Consider the following 16193-nt stretch of genomic DNA (forward strand, 5'->3'; position numbering starts at 1 on the left):
CACACACACAAAAAAAACACTTTAGGAACAATTCAAAAACATGAAGAACAGCACAACAAGGTGTTGACCTGGCCTCTTAATTCACTAGATCCCAAACTGATCAAGTATCTGTGGGATGATCCACAGAGACCACTCACTTCAACTCATAGGACCCAAAGTTTCCCACTAACAACATTCTCTTTCCAGATACCACAGGACACCCTCAGAAGACCCGTGCCCATACATACGTTTCAGAGGCACGAGGGAGACCTACACAACATTAGGAAGATGGTCATAATGTTATACCTGACTGGTCTATATGAAATGTCATCATGTAGGTGGGTTATAATTTGAGGTTATAATGTTATGGCTAATGGGAACTATGGCATGAGCCTAGCTCATTCCTTGCTGGGTGGATATCAAGTGTTTTCAACTCGCAATACAAAAGCAACTTTCTACCACCCATGTTATTGCAGACCGGTCTCGGCAGGTTGTATCAACAAAAATAAATCATGCAAATCAACATGATCTCCTTCATGACCAACCTTCCTGCCTTTGTACCTCTTTATAAATGTGCCCTTGCAGTCTGAGCTGTTGTATATAAGAATCACTGTATAACTGTGAAAGGTTTAATGCTGGCCTTGGTTTGAAAACACTATTCAGACCAGAATGTTTTACCTAATTAATATGACATGATATACAAACATTTTGTAATTTCCTTTTAAAAGACGCACTAGTCATTACTATCTAAGAGAATCAGATTAACTTGATTTCATCTTGAAAGTCAAACTGTAACTTGTCATCAGGTTTCCACAAACCTGGCAAAAAAAATTTCTGATCACTTAGCTGTATGCAGTCTTTTGGTGTCTTTCCACGCATTGTTTTGGTTTGCAATTCCACAGCTTTACTGAATAGGTTTACTCCCATAAGCTTGTTTTTCAATCATAGCGGACAGCCATAAAGTTTGAAAAATAGACTGTAAGTTATCTATGTATGTATTCAGATGGATGACCATATGTTTGCAAGTAGCTGAACTTGATGGAGCATTGCACTGAAAGCGGATTTCATTTTTTGTTTGGACATTGTCATTGTCGGCATTTCTTCTAACCTGAGGATGATTTTCTTTCAAGTTAATGGTTGAGAGTTTGGGACTAAATATATTTAATTAAAGGGACATCCAGTATCCAGTATTGTACATACCTTTGTATGTGTCTGTCTGCGTGTTTGTGTGAGAGAGAAAATGTCACTAGATCCAGCTGACCTAAAAAACAATTTGACAGGATTAATCTTGTGAAAATGGAAGGAAATAAACTGGCCCTCATGCACACAGTACATACTCCACATAACTGTACAATTTTGAATTACACATATAAAGAAGTACACAAATGGATATGTTTGTATGCCACATGTATAAGCGTACATATGCAAGATATACAGTAACTGGTGACCTTATAGCACCTTGTGTTTGTACATGTAATCAAATACAACAATTCAAAACGACTCTAGCATCTTTACCAGCGAACTCCTGACAATCTACACTGAGTCACAGCCCTCCAATGCATTCATACTTTGGTTTTGGACTTGATAACCCTGAGACATTCATTTTAACCTCTGAAGCGAGGTGGCTGCTCTGTCTAAGTATCTTGTTGAGCATATTTGTGAATCACTGGTCTGTTCTTGGAAATGATGATAGACTTCTTTGTGCACTGACTCTCCCAGTCTAGATAAAAGTGGTTCTATTGTAACCGCTAAGTCAATATCTTAATACAACACCACTTTCTACTTTTGTTTTTCTTTCGTTTTGTCATTCCGTCCCATATATTTCTATATTTCCAATCTATTTCCAACCATTTTATATTACTGTAATTAAAGGTTTATGTATCTACTATGGGCTTAGGGCTACTGTGTCCATGTATGCGTGTGCTCATGTGTGTGTGCTTTATATTCTGTAAGCTGCCATTTCAGTTTGGAAGGATGGATTTATGAATGCACTCAGCGTGAATAGGTGCATCTTGTGTTTTATTATCCAAACATATTGTGCCAACAGGAATCAACATCAACATCTGTCTTGCTCCACTGTTAACTGAATGTGATGAGTGGTGGTGAGGAAAGACAAGTATTTCCATTATTGCTGTCCATCCTGGGCCCTGTGATAACACTAATACTGAAATACTTGTCGGTAGCAAAAATGAGGAAACGTTGCCACCACAGTGTGTGGCTGATGAAAAGTGACAGGGAGGGAAATTATTCACTAACACACAGGATGTCTAAATTGGACACACCAAAAATGCCGTTTTGATATTCACTTGGGAACATCCATGGTACTATAATACAATGTAATACAATGTAATACAATGTAATTTGTCCTTGTGTCACACACTCATCGACACGGCATGTTCTCTTGTCTTCTCATCAGCAGATTTATCAGTGGCAGGTCGGGGTCAACATCAGAAAAATAGTAACAACTTTATTTTCAGAGCTCCCTCTGAAAACTCACTTACAGAGCAATGAAAGTACCACCTATAATACAGCTGGGGCCTGAGCATTAAACACTGAAGTCATTAATATTAAAATACAGCAAGGATTAGTTTGATGTTGTTTCTCTTTAAATGTGTTAAGAGCTGTGTTCTTTGAAAGCTGTGCTCTTTTGCCTGGTGACTTATTCTACTGCAGGAAACGTTTGGACAGCTATTACTTAACTGTATCAAGACAGGAAATGATTGATGACACATTGACCTGGGTTTATCAGGACAAATACAAGTAGCTGTCTATCATCTGTGTTCCAAAAGAAATAAATATCATGTATACACAATTTAGGTAACATGTACTGTATAGAGAAAAAAAAAGAAAAAAAAGAAAAGAAAAGAAACGGGGGCCAAGTATTGAACCTTGTGGGATCCCACAAAACTAGGGAATGAGGAAATCACTTATGTGGAGATACTTTAGATAACAAATCCAAAATTACAACCTTTCCATTACAGGGATCTGGAAAGGGCTCAGTGAGGAGGCAATGAGGCGCTGAGGTGAATTTATGTAAATAGCACTTAGATTTAGAGTGTAAAACACACATAAATTAATTTCACCTAAACCTGCTTAGATATAATAAATAACACCTAAACCGTTCCTCCATTTGGACTGACAGCCTTGTGTTTTTTCCTTCAGTACTACATATTTGCAATCTGGCTCTGAGATCCAAGAGCAACAACATGCCAAACTGATTTAAATAATACACTATCATCAAATTAAGATGTATCAGCAGTAAACCAAAGTACAGAACTCTAATTACACATTCATTTTACACATAATTTTAGAAAATTGATATGTATCATGCAATCAGATATGCAGTGTGATGTGGTTCACAGAGTAAACTCGCATCTTCTGACATTGCAAACAATCTGCAGACAAATTACAAAGTCATGCCAACATATAAATCACAGAAAACATTCAGCGATCCAAAAGTCATATATCTTGAGCTTGAATACACGATCCCAGCCTGGCTGATACAAATTTTTGACCTTGTCCAAGGGCTGCTTGTCAGAAAGGTAGAGTTTCACTCTCGAAGAAAACAGATTTGCAGGAAATAAAAGTAAAACTCCTATGAATAAATGAAAACTGGATTTCGTTACATGCCCACAGGCTGTGATGAGGAAATACTTTCTGTGGACATTTGCATAATGGACATTTTTTAGTTAGCAATTCAAATCAGTGACTGCTACGGTACTGAACTATGAACACACTTTGTCTGGAGCACAAACAGAACCCTCGCCTGGGTTATCTGTGATGTTTGATGTCTTAATCCTCTGTTGAGACTTTCATTACACACACACACACACTAGGATACTTCAACTACTAAATCAGCAGGTGGGATTCAATGCAGTTCACTATTACCACAGAGAGATCACACAGAGTGGGGTGATGACTCTACAAGACAGTGTCTGACAGGCTAATTGAGTTGGAAGATGGAGAGCACACAGGGTCTTGCTGTCTGACCTGGAAATTCGAGTTGGGAGGTTGAGAGGAATGCACATTACTAATTATAGGTTCACAAAGTACCTTTCTGATTTGTTGTATGAGTATATTACACATGTTGTGGGAAAATAAATCTGTTTTAACAATGGTATAATGGGCACAAATATCTCACATCCGCATCATGAAAACTTAGACATGTTTTTAAGGTTTAATGGATTTATTGCTGCAGAAAACTAATGGAAGTCAATGTGATCGCCTCTGAAACAATGGGTGAGTGGTAGACTAAAGGGAAGACAGAATTACTGGTTAAATAGCTCCATCTAAAGGCCATTGGGCACACTTGTAGGTTTTTCTTCTCCCTGTTGTAGCCACAAGGCAAATACATTAGAAGAAAAAACACATCCTTCTGATTGTGTACTGCCTCAGATGACCTGCTCTGCACAATCACCACACCCAAACCCAACTGTGATTGTTTAGGATGGGTTGGACCACAGAGTGTAGGCCAAACAGGCAACAAGTAGGCTACTTAGCACCTCTGGCAACTTCTTCAAGACTTTTGGAAAACCGTTCCAGGTGAATTAAGCTGTTTGAAAGGATGGCTGCAAAGCTGTCACCAAAGCATAGGGTGGCTTCTTATAACATTTGTTTAACACTTCACTGCATAATTCCATACGTGTTTCTTCCTCTTATTTTTTTTTGTTTGTTTGTTTTGTTTTTTTAAACAAAAAGATCTGAAATATATTTACTGAAATGCGTGTGAAAACTGTTATGTGGTTATTTACACATTTAACCGGATATCGGCTGATTGATTTTGCCTTCAAAATAAAGCTACACACTAAAATGACAGTGTTCGGGTGCTTGTAAAAAGAAGCCTTTGCTTTATCATTGCGATATTGTTTGTTATGTTTTTCATACATGTGAATGTAAAATCATTTTTGATTAACTTCCAGGCCACGCTCAAATATTGAACTTTACTTTGAAGGTACTTGTGGGACTACGTCGCTTTGTGTTAGCCATAGATGTCTATGGTGTTAGCTACTTTGACACGCCACGTTGCCTAGTAACCGATTGGAATAGTCGTCAACTCCTGCTTTCGTTTATCCTACTTGCTATCATTTACTCAAAGGGAAGTCATGAGGTAATAAATTACTTTCATGTTAAGGGACTAGTTTGAATTGGGTAAATCATATTAATGTTTAATTAGTGAGGTTTAGTTTTTACAGACGCTTGAAACTATGAATTGAGGCTAATTGCTTCGTGTAACCTGTGTTTTCTGTAACGTTAGCTAGCTAATGTTAGCGCCCCAATATTAAAGGCATAGAACAAACTTAGCTTTGTTAAACCCCAAAACGCAGCAAGTTAGATGAGCTTTTACAAAAAAGATATATATAAAATATAGCATAACTGATATGTGAATTTAGGAATAAATAGGAATTCAGTATTACTGACATAATATGACCTGCTTTTGTTATTTCATATTGCAGCAAACAGTTTTCATTTCTCGTTATGCAGCATAAATGATAATGACAATATTGGATCCAGACCTCAAGGTTGCCTGATTTTATTGGAATGGCAACTCACCACTTAATATGAGCACTTGATATCAGCCTTATTAAAATGTTAACTGAATGACTACACTAGGAAAATTCAATATAATGTCTCAGTGCATCTGTTTACTTGTTATTCTGTATGTATAAAGCTCGCATGAAGAGGAGCCCCAGCAAGAAATGCTGCAGCAAGTAGCAGCCAGAATAGTTCAGAGGGCCTGGAGAAGACATGTGGTGGGTGCTGCTTCTGCTGTTGTGGGAACACAGACTGTATATGCATAATAATGATAAACATGTAAATGTGCAAGTACATCGACAGCAACGTTTAGTAACTCCTTTTCCCACCCATGTTGCAGTTCAGAGAGGTCTTCAAGTATTTCAAAGAGCTGATTGGTCATTGCAACCAGCAGGATCCACAGGCAATCCTCAAAACTGTCAATCCCAGAGAGGTAACCAAAACGATGACAACCGGAAAAATAAAAACGGCTAATGAAGCGAAAATTAAAAATGACTTTCCCACGGCAGACAGAGTTGCTGGATGCTGCAGCTGGGGTGTTTATCAGATTTCGACTTGGAGGGGTAAGAGCCAAGGAGAGAAATCACTCGACAACTATGTTAATAATTTTGCACACAAACCTTCTAACATCTACCTTATTACCTTTGGATTCAGATCACCTTTCCTCCCAATATCTATTACAAGATCTTCACCCATCGGCCTATCACAGATGTATGTGCAAGCAGCCCAAAGGACTACACCCAGACAGGCCGTAAGAAGCCCGTGGCCCAGCACACCAACAGTGGGCAGCCTTCAGTTCAGGAGGACCGATCGGGTTGGTATGAGCGTATGGAGAACAACAGCTGGAGGTTGTTCTGTAGCAAGGTAAAGAACAAAGATCATGTATGTACTGTATGTAAGTCAACAACCATGAAATAAATAAGGTAAAAATCTGCATGACAGTGCTTTGCAAGCTAAAGTCACTTAATCTGTTCCCCAATAAAGCATAATACACTGTTGCCCATAAAGTTGGAATAAAATATTTTTTTACCTCTTCTCATGAAACGATTGTGACAATTTGATTTACTCTTGATAGATAAGGACTATACTTTCTCAAAACTTTATTGATCAATATCCAAACACTTCACACAACATTCCAAACATATCAACGTGAAAATTAAACCCCACTTAACCTTTCCAAACTGTGTATTCAGGCTTAAACAACACTGGGTTTTTCACTTAACAAGAAAAGGCATATTCGAGGAAATACGATGTGTAACAATGCCCAGTATTACTCTTTCAAATGTCATTAATTTGGAGGCCATCCTTGACACAGATTATACATACTGTCCACAAGCTTGTTGATGTTGTCAATGGGCAGGACGTCCCACTCTTCAATCAGATCCTGGGATTCAATTTCCTGTAGACTCTGAAGAATATTGTCTCTCTCATCAAGGACTCGCCCTCCCAGGCATGCTCGATAGGGTTCATATCGGGGGTGCAAGCAGGACATGGCATCTGCTGGCCCGGTACACAACAATCAAGGAAAATAGCACTTCTCGTCCATAAAGACAATGTATCACTAGTGCCCAAGCTGTAACCTTATGTGCTCTCTAGCCCAGCAAAGTCAAGAAACTCTGAGTTAGGCGTGGAAACTTGGTCGTTCACCTTGCTCAGTAACCATGCTGAAGCAATCTTAGATTCACAGTTTGATGGGTGTCTTCTCCACAGACAATGAGATCACTGACATTTTCCCACATCTACAACACAGATTAAGCACTTGCCTATCTTCTTGTCTGGTACTTTTGGTCAAATGTCACTCTTCTCGATGAAGTTTGAGAATTTAACAGACCATATTCTGCATTATTCCAAGGAAATCAGCAATATTAGCTTGCTGTGTCTATCCTGTTGGAGTGCAAGCGCTCTTTGGTGTATTGCTAATGGCGTTGGACGAGGCATAGCCTATGGATCTTCTTTGACAAATTTGGTTGGAAATTTCCAGTTGATAATTGCCAATTCTGAAAAAGTGGGTTATATACAGACTTTAAGCAGGAAAAGGACAACACGGCAAATGCCTCGCCTTTTATAGCACTAAACAATTGTTAAACATGAATTCATTTCACTTGGGTTACTGGGACTCAGTATGTGAACATGGTCCAAAGTGATTACTAGTGTGTATAAATAGGAATAAAGAGCAATCCATCTAAAAACAATTTAATTCCAACTTTATCGACAACTGTGTATTATATTTAAAAAAACAAAAAAAAAAACAGAGGGAAGACGAGAGGAACACACAGGATCAGGACAAAGGTAGTGAATAATTAAAAATTCAAATATTGTAGAGAACAACCATTTAAATTTTCAGAAGACATATTGCACACTGAAACACCTGGTAATATTATTAATAAAGATATGGCACATAGACCCTGTGTTGATGTGCTTCTTTTTCTCTGATAGGTGGATGGCATGGGCGAGCCCGCAGAGATTGGCGCTAACAAAAAAATGTACTTTCACTATTCCCGGTTGCAACGGAAGCAAGATGTAGACAAGTGGAGGAAAAGACGGAAAATTGAATGGCTGAAGCAGATGTGAGTAGGAGGAAGGTGTTTGTGTATTTTTCAGCTAAATCCGTTCCAGCTACATTAGCTAACTGCTCTAGATAGCATAGCAACCCCCTTGACATTTGGTCAGAACCGGGCTAACTGCTAACCTATTCAGTAATGGCAGTAAGTCAGAAGAAACGCTTTCCCTCTCCTTTACATGTAGGTACAGACAGGGTCGTCTCCAGGCTCATCCAGAGCACAGACACATGGCGACCCTTGTGGAGAATTCAACACAGGAAGTGATGGACGCCATCAAACGAAAAGGAGACGATGAAATACATGAATGGGAGCTGGACGAGCTCCTGGCCTGGACCAACACTCTCAACTTTGAAGAGTGAGATCCTTCTCTCTGTGTTAGCTATTCTGTGGCATTTAAGTTTTAAGTTTAAGTTTTTAAACGTTTATTTGTGCAGGTATATGCAGGAGTGGAGACAAATGGCCTGCAGTCACTCATCTGAACTGAGCAGAGGTAAAAATGTTCCTCTTTTACAGCACTCCCTTATTTTCTCAGAGTGTAAAGTAAACTGTTGTAACTGTATTCTCTATTTTGTTCTTTTTCCTCCATCACTTCGTCCCTTCTCTTCCCCCTTTTCCCATGTCCTCCTCCCCCCTTACAGATGAGTCAGCTTATGAAAACCGCTTTGAATAAAATCAATTGTGTTACAATTGTGCCGCCTGTGACTTGAGGATAACACACAAAGGTTGATAACATGATAACTTAATTCCAAAGACATCGAAACGTACTTTGTGTGCAATCAAGCTGTTATTGTTGCAGAAATAATAGCTTGAATAATAGCTTAAATGATTACATATAATTTGCACTCTGTATTATAAGACATTAGAATGAGTGTTTGAGTGAGATGAACTTCAGTGACCCAAAATGATCAAACCTATTATTGAATTTCCACAGCAAACCAGATCCGATTGCTCAGATCTGGAGACTTCTGGTCTGCCGCCACATTATTTAGTTAAGTTTCTGAACATCAGAAAACTGAACATCTACATATAAAAATGGATGAACATGGGTTCCCTGTATGCAGCCACGTATGTAGAATCAATATTAAGACAGGTTTCAGAAAAAAGAAAGAAATATTAAAATTGGGATATATTGAAGTAATAAGAGCAGGTGTGTTTTCATTGTTCCTTCATGCAGAAACTTCTCTTGCTGCATCTGAAATTCAAGGTGTTTGTATGAACATTGTGATTCTGGTCGAGCCTGCTCCTTGACATAAACGCGTATTGATCATTGTCTGTTATTGTGTATTACAGTCAGTGTGATTAAAATCAGTAACCCAAGCAACAAACTGATTTTAACCTCAAACTGATGCCAGTTTTTTACTGAATAGGCTTCTGGTGAAATTTGAATGCCTCTGCATTTCTTTGCATAGTTATTCAAATATGTCAGACAAATGTATGGTAATTTAAGATCGTCACTGGTGTCACTAGAGAAGAGTCCACACCTGAGAACACTATTTTCCTCGTCTATGAAAGCTCTCTTTGTCGATACGCCCATCTTCATGATCAAGGTGGATAAGTCCTACACATAGATGACAATGGTGGAGCTGCTCCGTATGCCATGGGGCGCTGAATAGTAATCCTTCCAATAATGTAAAGTGTATGTTATCATGTGTGCACAGGGAGTGCATTACTACTTGTGTGACAACCAGCTTGATTGTATCTGTAAAGATTAAAACTCAATTAAACCTGTGTGGTGAGATACTGATTTTCTGTAACTTATGTGTTTCTCTCATTTGACTCATTGTCGTGTATTTTAAATTGAGTGTACCTTTAAATAAATATGTGATAATATATGTAAGTCGAATATTTTAAGAGTTGTGAAAATGATCATGTGGTAGTTTTTTCGGGCAATTGAGTAAACGAGAAAAAAGAAAAGAGGGGGCACCCGGATTTGAACCGGGGACCTCTTGATCTGCAGTCAAATGCTCTACCACTGAGCTATACCCCCTGATACACAACAGCTGTTAGCCTCTATTTTTGAAGATACTCCTATCCTGTTCGGTCGGTGTTATGACAGGTTTGATGTGATATTAATCGTAACAGTATTTCACATTAAACTGATCACGAACACATTATATGATAATATTGGTATTTCGCTGTCTGCTCAATTTACAAGAGACAGTAAATACCGGCCTGCCTTGTGGCCGGATATGTCGTCATGAAAACGCGACGCAACCGGAAATTCAAGTATATCGAAAGGAAAGTGGGAGAAACGGAATCAAAATGGTATGATGGCGTTTATATATCAGAAATACTTATTTTTTTCGGGTTAACCTCTGTTATGGCCATTTTGCAGTTTTCCTTAGTTATGCGTATTGCCGTGTAACTTGTCCGCACCCTAGAATGTGTCTTAATGGGTCTAAAATTCAGGACTTGTGAATTTGATTAGTCACTCGAGCTAATGCTAGTTAGCGCTTACGTTGGATGAGCTGTTGCGGCATGGTTGGATAAATTAAACTTTACTTTATATTGCCAATTTTTTCTTGAATATAAATGGTGTGCGTGTCGTGTTTGCTTATGACAGAATACACGAGGACTCCGCTCTCAGCTGAAAGACAGTGTACCTGTGGCTGGCTTCGCTCCGCAGGGATCTTACGGAGTGCAGGACTCTCTGCGTAGCGGGTGAGACACAAAATGTGTCTGAATATTTGAAAGAATATTTAACAATACATTGTTCAGAAATAAACATAAATGCAATTACATACATACACACGTCGTTGTTGTGCTGTACCGGTGTTATGTAAGTTGTGAAGTGTGTTACCTCTGTGTCCGCCAAAAGGGACTGCAACCTTTATTTGTGACCACATTAAATGCACAATATGTTTGTTATAACCTACTTGTTCTTCTTTCTTCTTCTGCTACAGCTTTACCAGTGTAAAGAATGAGCTCATTCCCAGCCACCCGCTGGAGCTGTCAGAAAAAAATGTAAGTTAAATCTAAACTGTCAGAGAAAAGTGGAGTAGCCCAAACCAACTCTGGACCTTAATTCACGGAAAACCTTGTTTTCGCTTGTTAGTCTTTACACAGACAGATGGGGAGTAGGGCTGTGACAATTTAAGTCATTTAATCTATTGTTTGGTTATTTTTGAGACTTATTATTCGTTTTCTATTCCAGTTATTGAACTGATAATTTGGTTAAGTACTAAATAACAGACAGACATTTTCCTGTTAAACTTATATTCAAACATAATTATGACATATTTTAACACTACACATTTTAACACTACTTTTAATGAATAACAGACTGCAAACTAACTAGGATAGATGTCTATAGTGTGTCTTTATTCCTCATTTGTAGCGTTAAGTTTGGTTTAACAGCGGCATATTGTCCTGTAGACTATAGGTCTTCAACAGAGGGTCTGTGCAGGTACTGCAGGGGGTCGCAAAATGCAATGCAAAGTCACCAGTTAACGTAACATGCACGTGTCTGGAATGTGAAAGGAAGTCCACGCAGACACTCGGAGAACTATGCAGACTCTGTCAGTCAAGATGACACAGTGCTGACCACCAGCACCACCACTGTATTATTTATCAGCAAGTTTGCTCAAATCCACTTTGTGCAAAATGTTAACAGCCATCTGTTGTTGTTGTTTAGTTTTATGTATGTGCGTGTTGCCTACAACTTGCTGGAAAGCAATGTCTTCATGCTAGCTATTAGCACCTGCTCTATAGAGCTGTTTTTTAGTTCTTGTCTGTAAAACTACAGATGAGGAGGCAGCAATAACTCACAGGCATTAAACCCAGTCAACAATAAGGGGGGAAAATCATTAATGGTTCAAATACTCGTGGTGGGAAATCCAGGGGATGTGCATGCTTAGTGACTGTGCAACATGCTGGGTTTCTGTTAAATGAATTCTCACATGTTTAATGTTTGGGGTCTTGCTTTTTTTGGTTATTTTTTTATCTTTTTGTGCAAGGCGCTGCCAACGTTCACCATGCAAATCAAATTATTTTTGAGGTTGTTGACCTCTCTTAATGAAGAGGAATAAATAACGATGGTGAAAGTTATAGTTTTTGTTTGTGCGCTGCTGATTGTTTTGTGCGTTTGTGTGATTTGCAGTTCCAGGTGAACCAGGACAAGATGAATTTCTCCACACTCAGAAACATCCAGGGTCTTCATGCGCCACTCAAACTGCAGATGGAGTACAGGGCAGCTAGACAGGTGACTGCATCGCACATCCCCTCTTCCCTCTCTGTTCACTTCTGTCCACTTCTGCTTGCTCTTCATTTATAAATCTTTCTTCTTAAACCTGATCCAGATCCAGCGTCTCCCATTCTTACCGAGTTCACACTTGGCCCTGGACACACTGCGGGGCAGTGACGAGTCCATCGGCTTTGAGGACATCCTCAGTGGTGAGAACCTCATTCTTCCGCTTTAACACAACTGCTCACACATCTGTTTAACATGAATCCTAACCACCTACCACCGTGTTTGTTTCCTGCCCCTTTACAGATCCAGGTCAGAGTGAAATGATGGGTGAGCCACATCTGATGGTGGAGTACAAACTGGGATTGTTGTGAAAGAAGACAGACTCAGAAAACACACACAAAGCTTTTACATCTGCATATGTTTGTTTATAAACCCAAAAATAAAAGTTAGCCTCTCTGTTGCTGAGAGTTGTAGTCTGGAGTGTTTTGGGCAGGCATGTGTGGTGGTGATATAGATGCGGGTGTTACAACAGTCATTCAGATCTTCATGGCTGCTTTTGTATGATTCCAGTCCGGTTGTTATTTCTAATAAACTTCATAACCTTCCTCATGATATGGGATCATTTGACCAATTATTTAACTGTTGTTGTTACACTTCTGCTCATATTGTCACCTGTCATCCAAACTAGTGATGTATGTATTTGTGATCAAGGTGATTTCAGTTTATAGTCGTATATAAATTAGTCCTCCACAACATCTACACACAAAACTATGATTTTAGTTGACTGTCTTTTACTCCACATCCGCATTTCATTACTATTGTTTACCTTAAATACCTTCAATATGTTAAATACAGAAATAAAAAGTACTACATTTGGGTTAGCACATATTAGATTTAGTTTAACCTAACAAAATTTTGTCTCCCTGGAAGATGAGAATTTCATCTTATTTTCAAATTCATGTTTTCTGCTGTATTTTTGTCTCCAAGAATTAAAAACAGAATCAACTGTGTTGCCAGTTTTAAATGGTTCAGTATGTATTTACCACACTTGACAGTTTGAATAACATCTGACTGTTTTGACAAGGTAATATTTTTTCTTAAAATATGAGATAAGTGAACCGAATACAGCCGAGCCTTTATAAGTCATTAAGAGACATTGGTTTGAATTGTCATTATTCTGCTTTTCTGTAACATTTCAGAGAGAGGATAGGAACAAGGTAAAAATAAAGGAAAGATGCTCTCATGGAAAATTAATATGAATATAGGAGAATTTGCTACGAATTCACAAACTCAGCTTTTAATCTTTCACATTATACATTGCAAAACCAAAAGATGAAAACTATTTTTATATAAAGTCTCTGCACCAATACTGAAGAGCAGATGATGGGAACTTGAAGACGTTTACCTTTTATATATTCTTATTTACGTTGCTGTAATACAGTTATTCTGAAGGTTTTTAAAAACAAATATAGTCAAAAAACTGGTCATGGCCGGTGGTGAGGGAGGGGAGAGAAGAAACGTAGAGGTTCTGTAACTCACTGTAGCAATCAATTGAAATCTCACCACCATCGGACCAGTCACAGAGCTATTCTTGAATTCCAAGTATTTATAGTGGTGACTGAACAGTGCTGTTTTAAATAGGGTGCTACTTTTCACAACATGACTTTTCAGAAACACATTCGTATGATCTAAACATAATCACAACATTTATGACAATACAACATCGCTCTTACCATTAATAGCGTGATGCTTATTCGAGAGTTATTACAATTCCTCGCCTGCATAGCATGCTGGGAAAATATACGTCACGCTAGGGGAGGAGTTGTGCTTATACAAACTCTTCTATTCGTTGGAACAAAGTATTAGTATTTCCAACAGCAGTGAATCACTACGCTGCTGATTAAGTCGTTGTGTAAATGTAAAAATGCGATGAGCAGTGTGAATTTTCCACTAAATGAGACGTGCCGCTTCTAGCCATTCTAACAGTAAGCTGTTTGGCAGCTACGCTGCGCATGCGCCAGTCATCTACACATTGAGCGCGATTCAAAGAGGCAGTAAATAAAAATGAATTTCTGTGTTTGAATCAGCACATTAAAACCACACTTTAAAGTTATGTTTAACGACTTTTGTCCCCTGCCTTCCTTCCACTCAATCTTTGAGAAAGTATTTTTGTTTAAGATATGACACAGTGTGAATCAAGATTCAAGTGTTTCTTTAATCTGTGAATTAGAAACAAAAAAGATCTTAAGTTAAACCATAATCAGTTGTAATCATATATTTCTTTAAAGCCTTTTTTTTTTTTTACCAAGACCAGCTTGAAAAAGTTATTTGTTTTCACGTAATGAAACTAGTGAAGTCAACCCTCAAAACATAATATCTAAAACTTGATGGAAGGCTTTAAAGCTTTAATGATGAACAAACTGTTTGCTGATGCAACCCCAAACCTTGTGGTGAAATGCCATACCAATAGGGAGGCTTCATCCCCTGTGATGAGATGAGATGTTTTGGTTGTTGTTATTGCGGGAATATGTGCAGCCTCAGTGTTGATTAAAAATTCATGTGATCCACTCCGTGGGGAAACGCTGAATCAGTAGTTTCCAACATAAAGAACTTACACTTTAAAGCTGCTTTGATCGTGTTATCGCAGTAGACAGCCTGCAGATACACCATGACCAAGAAACTTTACTGGGTAGTAAAGCTAGTGCTGTACATCTAAAAAGGTTTTGTTGTTGCGACTATGGCAGAGAGTTAAGGACTAGCTTTTTGACGACAGGTTTGTTTCATTCAGAACACTTTTAACACACATACAACTATGTTTAGCTTCATTCCAGCCATTATTACTCAAAAAAAATAAAAATGTTTAGTGACACCTACTGTGAATTGTAATGTGACTTAACCATTATAGTTTTGTCACTAGCAAACTTCATCTCTCATAAGTCCCAAAAGCTACACTTTTTTTAATGTCATCTCAATCCGTTTCCTTTAGTCTTTGATGTCATAGCAATACTAAAAACAGCTATCACCCTGTTGTTTAAATGCAGTCTTTCCAGACATAGAAATTACAAGAAAAAAAATATATACTTTTACTCTCAGGTAATGAGGTAATGTGAATGCACCATTAGTCATTTCAACCATGGGAAACCTGGCAAACCAAAGTCAAAGCAAGATGCTCTAAATTATCCTGATTTAAAGTCTCTAAAATACATAAATGCATTTCCCATAATTCCAATCATCCCTCAATAGCATCTTCCGTTAAATATCTTCTTTCCTCTCCAGATTATAATTTCATTGTTTGTTTCTTTTACTTTGTATTTCTAACCCTAACCCTTTATTTCGTTAAACAATGTAGAAAAGATTCTGAATTTCTATCGTCCATGAGTGTGGGCCGCGTTGTTCACTCTTCAACCACAAGATGGCAGTATGGATCCACGCTAAGCTGCTCAAACTGGCCCCCATGATCATTCTTTTCTAACCCACTTTCAGATCCAGCATGCTAGTTAAACAGGTCGTGTGTTGGTAAACACTCTGCTCTTAACACTTCGTTCGGAGAGGCTCAGCGGAGAGGCTCGTGTCACTTTTCATACATAGCTGGAAGGCATGATGCTGTCTTGGACAAATAACCCTCCCCGTGGGTCAGCTCAGGACAGCAGGCAGCCACAACACTCTAATACACAAGATCTGTTTGCACCTGTACGTGCACTCCCCAGTGAATGCTTCAGTAAAGCTGCATTTGCTGTAATACAGTAAATCCAGTTTGTATGCTATGTAAATGTAATGCCTGAAATGTGCATGACAATCGAGTTCAACTCAGTTCGCTGCTTCAGAGACGTATGCCGATGGAAAATATCACACACAACAGCATATCATTTTTAAAAATACAAGATCTCAAGCTGAGGAATCATTAGCACTGGACTACTGTACAAACTGTGAGC

The 16193-nt window shown here is 38.5% G+C and overlaps 2 protein-coding genes and 1 non-coding gene across 3 annotated transcripts; 2 read left to right on the forward strand and 1 right to left on the reverse strand.

Annotated features, from left to right (window-relative positions):
• Positions 1-4982: 4982 nt before the first annotated feature.
• c18h11orf65 (chromosome 18 C11orf65 homolog) lies at positions 4983-8759 on the forward strand. Its single transcript, XM_047568490.1, has 9 exons — positions 4983-5086; positions 5648-5729; positions 5852-5944; positions 6021-6074; positions 6166-6375; positions 7948-8078; positions 8257-8427; positions 8507-8562; positions 8711-8759. The coding sequence occupies exons 1-9, from the start codon at positions 5082-5084 to the stop codon at positions 8740-8742; spliced, it is 834 nt and encodes a 277-aa protein (XP_047424446.1). The 5' UTR covers positions 4983-5081; the 3' UTR covers positions 8743-8759.
• A 1228-nt stretch (positions 8760-9987) lies between these two features.
• Positions 9988-10059, reverse strand: trnac-gca. The gene has a single exon. It is a non-coding gene; the product is annotated as a tRNA-Cys (tRNA).
• A 143-nt stretch (positions 10060-10202) lies between these two features.
• On the forward strand, positions 10203-12873 carry LOC124996038 (proteasome maturation protein). Its single transcript, XM_047568852.1, has 6 exons — positions 10203-10337; positions 10636-10733; positions 10976-11036; positions 12172-12273; positions 12371-12464; positions 12565-12873. Exons 1-6 carry the CDS (start codon positions 10335-10337, stop codon positions 12630-12632), a joined length of 426 nt encoding a protein of 141 aa, XP_047424808.1. The 5' UTR covers positions 10203-10334; the 3' UTR covers positions 12633-12873.
• The last annotated feature ends 3320 nt before the right edge of the window (positions 12874-16193 follow it).

Source organism: Mugil cephalus, chromosome 18, assembly GCF_022458985.1.
Source record: "Mugil cephalus isolate CIBA_MC_2020 chromosome 18, CIBA_Mcephalus_1.1, whole genome shotgun sequence".
Lineage (NCBI taxonomy): Eukaryota > Metazoa > Chordata > Actinopteri > Mugiliformes > Mugilidae > Mugil > Mugil cephalus.

Bases quoted from the DNA above. Each gene is read 5' to 3' on its own strand.
- c18h11orf65 (XM_047568490.1), top strand. The intron at 6,376-7,947 runs GTAAAGAACAAA...TTTCTCTGATAG, and splicing joins GGAGGTTGTTCTGTAGCAAG to GTGGATGGCATGGGCGAGCC. The intron at 8,079-8,256 runs GTGAGTAGGAGG...CTTTACATGTAG, and splicing joins ATTGAATGGCTGAAGCAGAT to GTACAGACAGGGTCGTCTCC.
- LOC124996038 (XM_047568852.1), top strand. The intron at 10,734-10,975 runs GTGAGACACAAA...CTTCTGCTACAG, and splicing joins CAGGACTCTCTGCGTAGCGG to CTTTACCAGTGTAAAGAATG. The intron at 12,274-12,370 runs GTGACTGCATCG...AACCTGATCCAG, and splicing joins AGTACAGGGCAGCTAGACAG to ATCCAGCGTCTCCCATTCTT.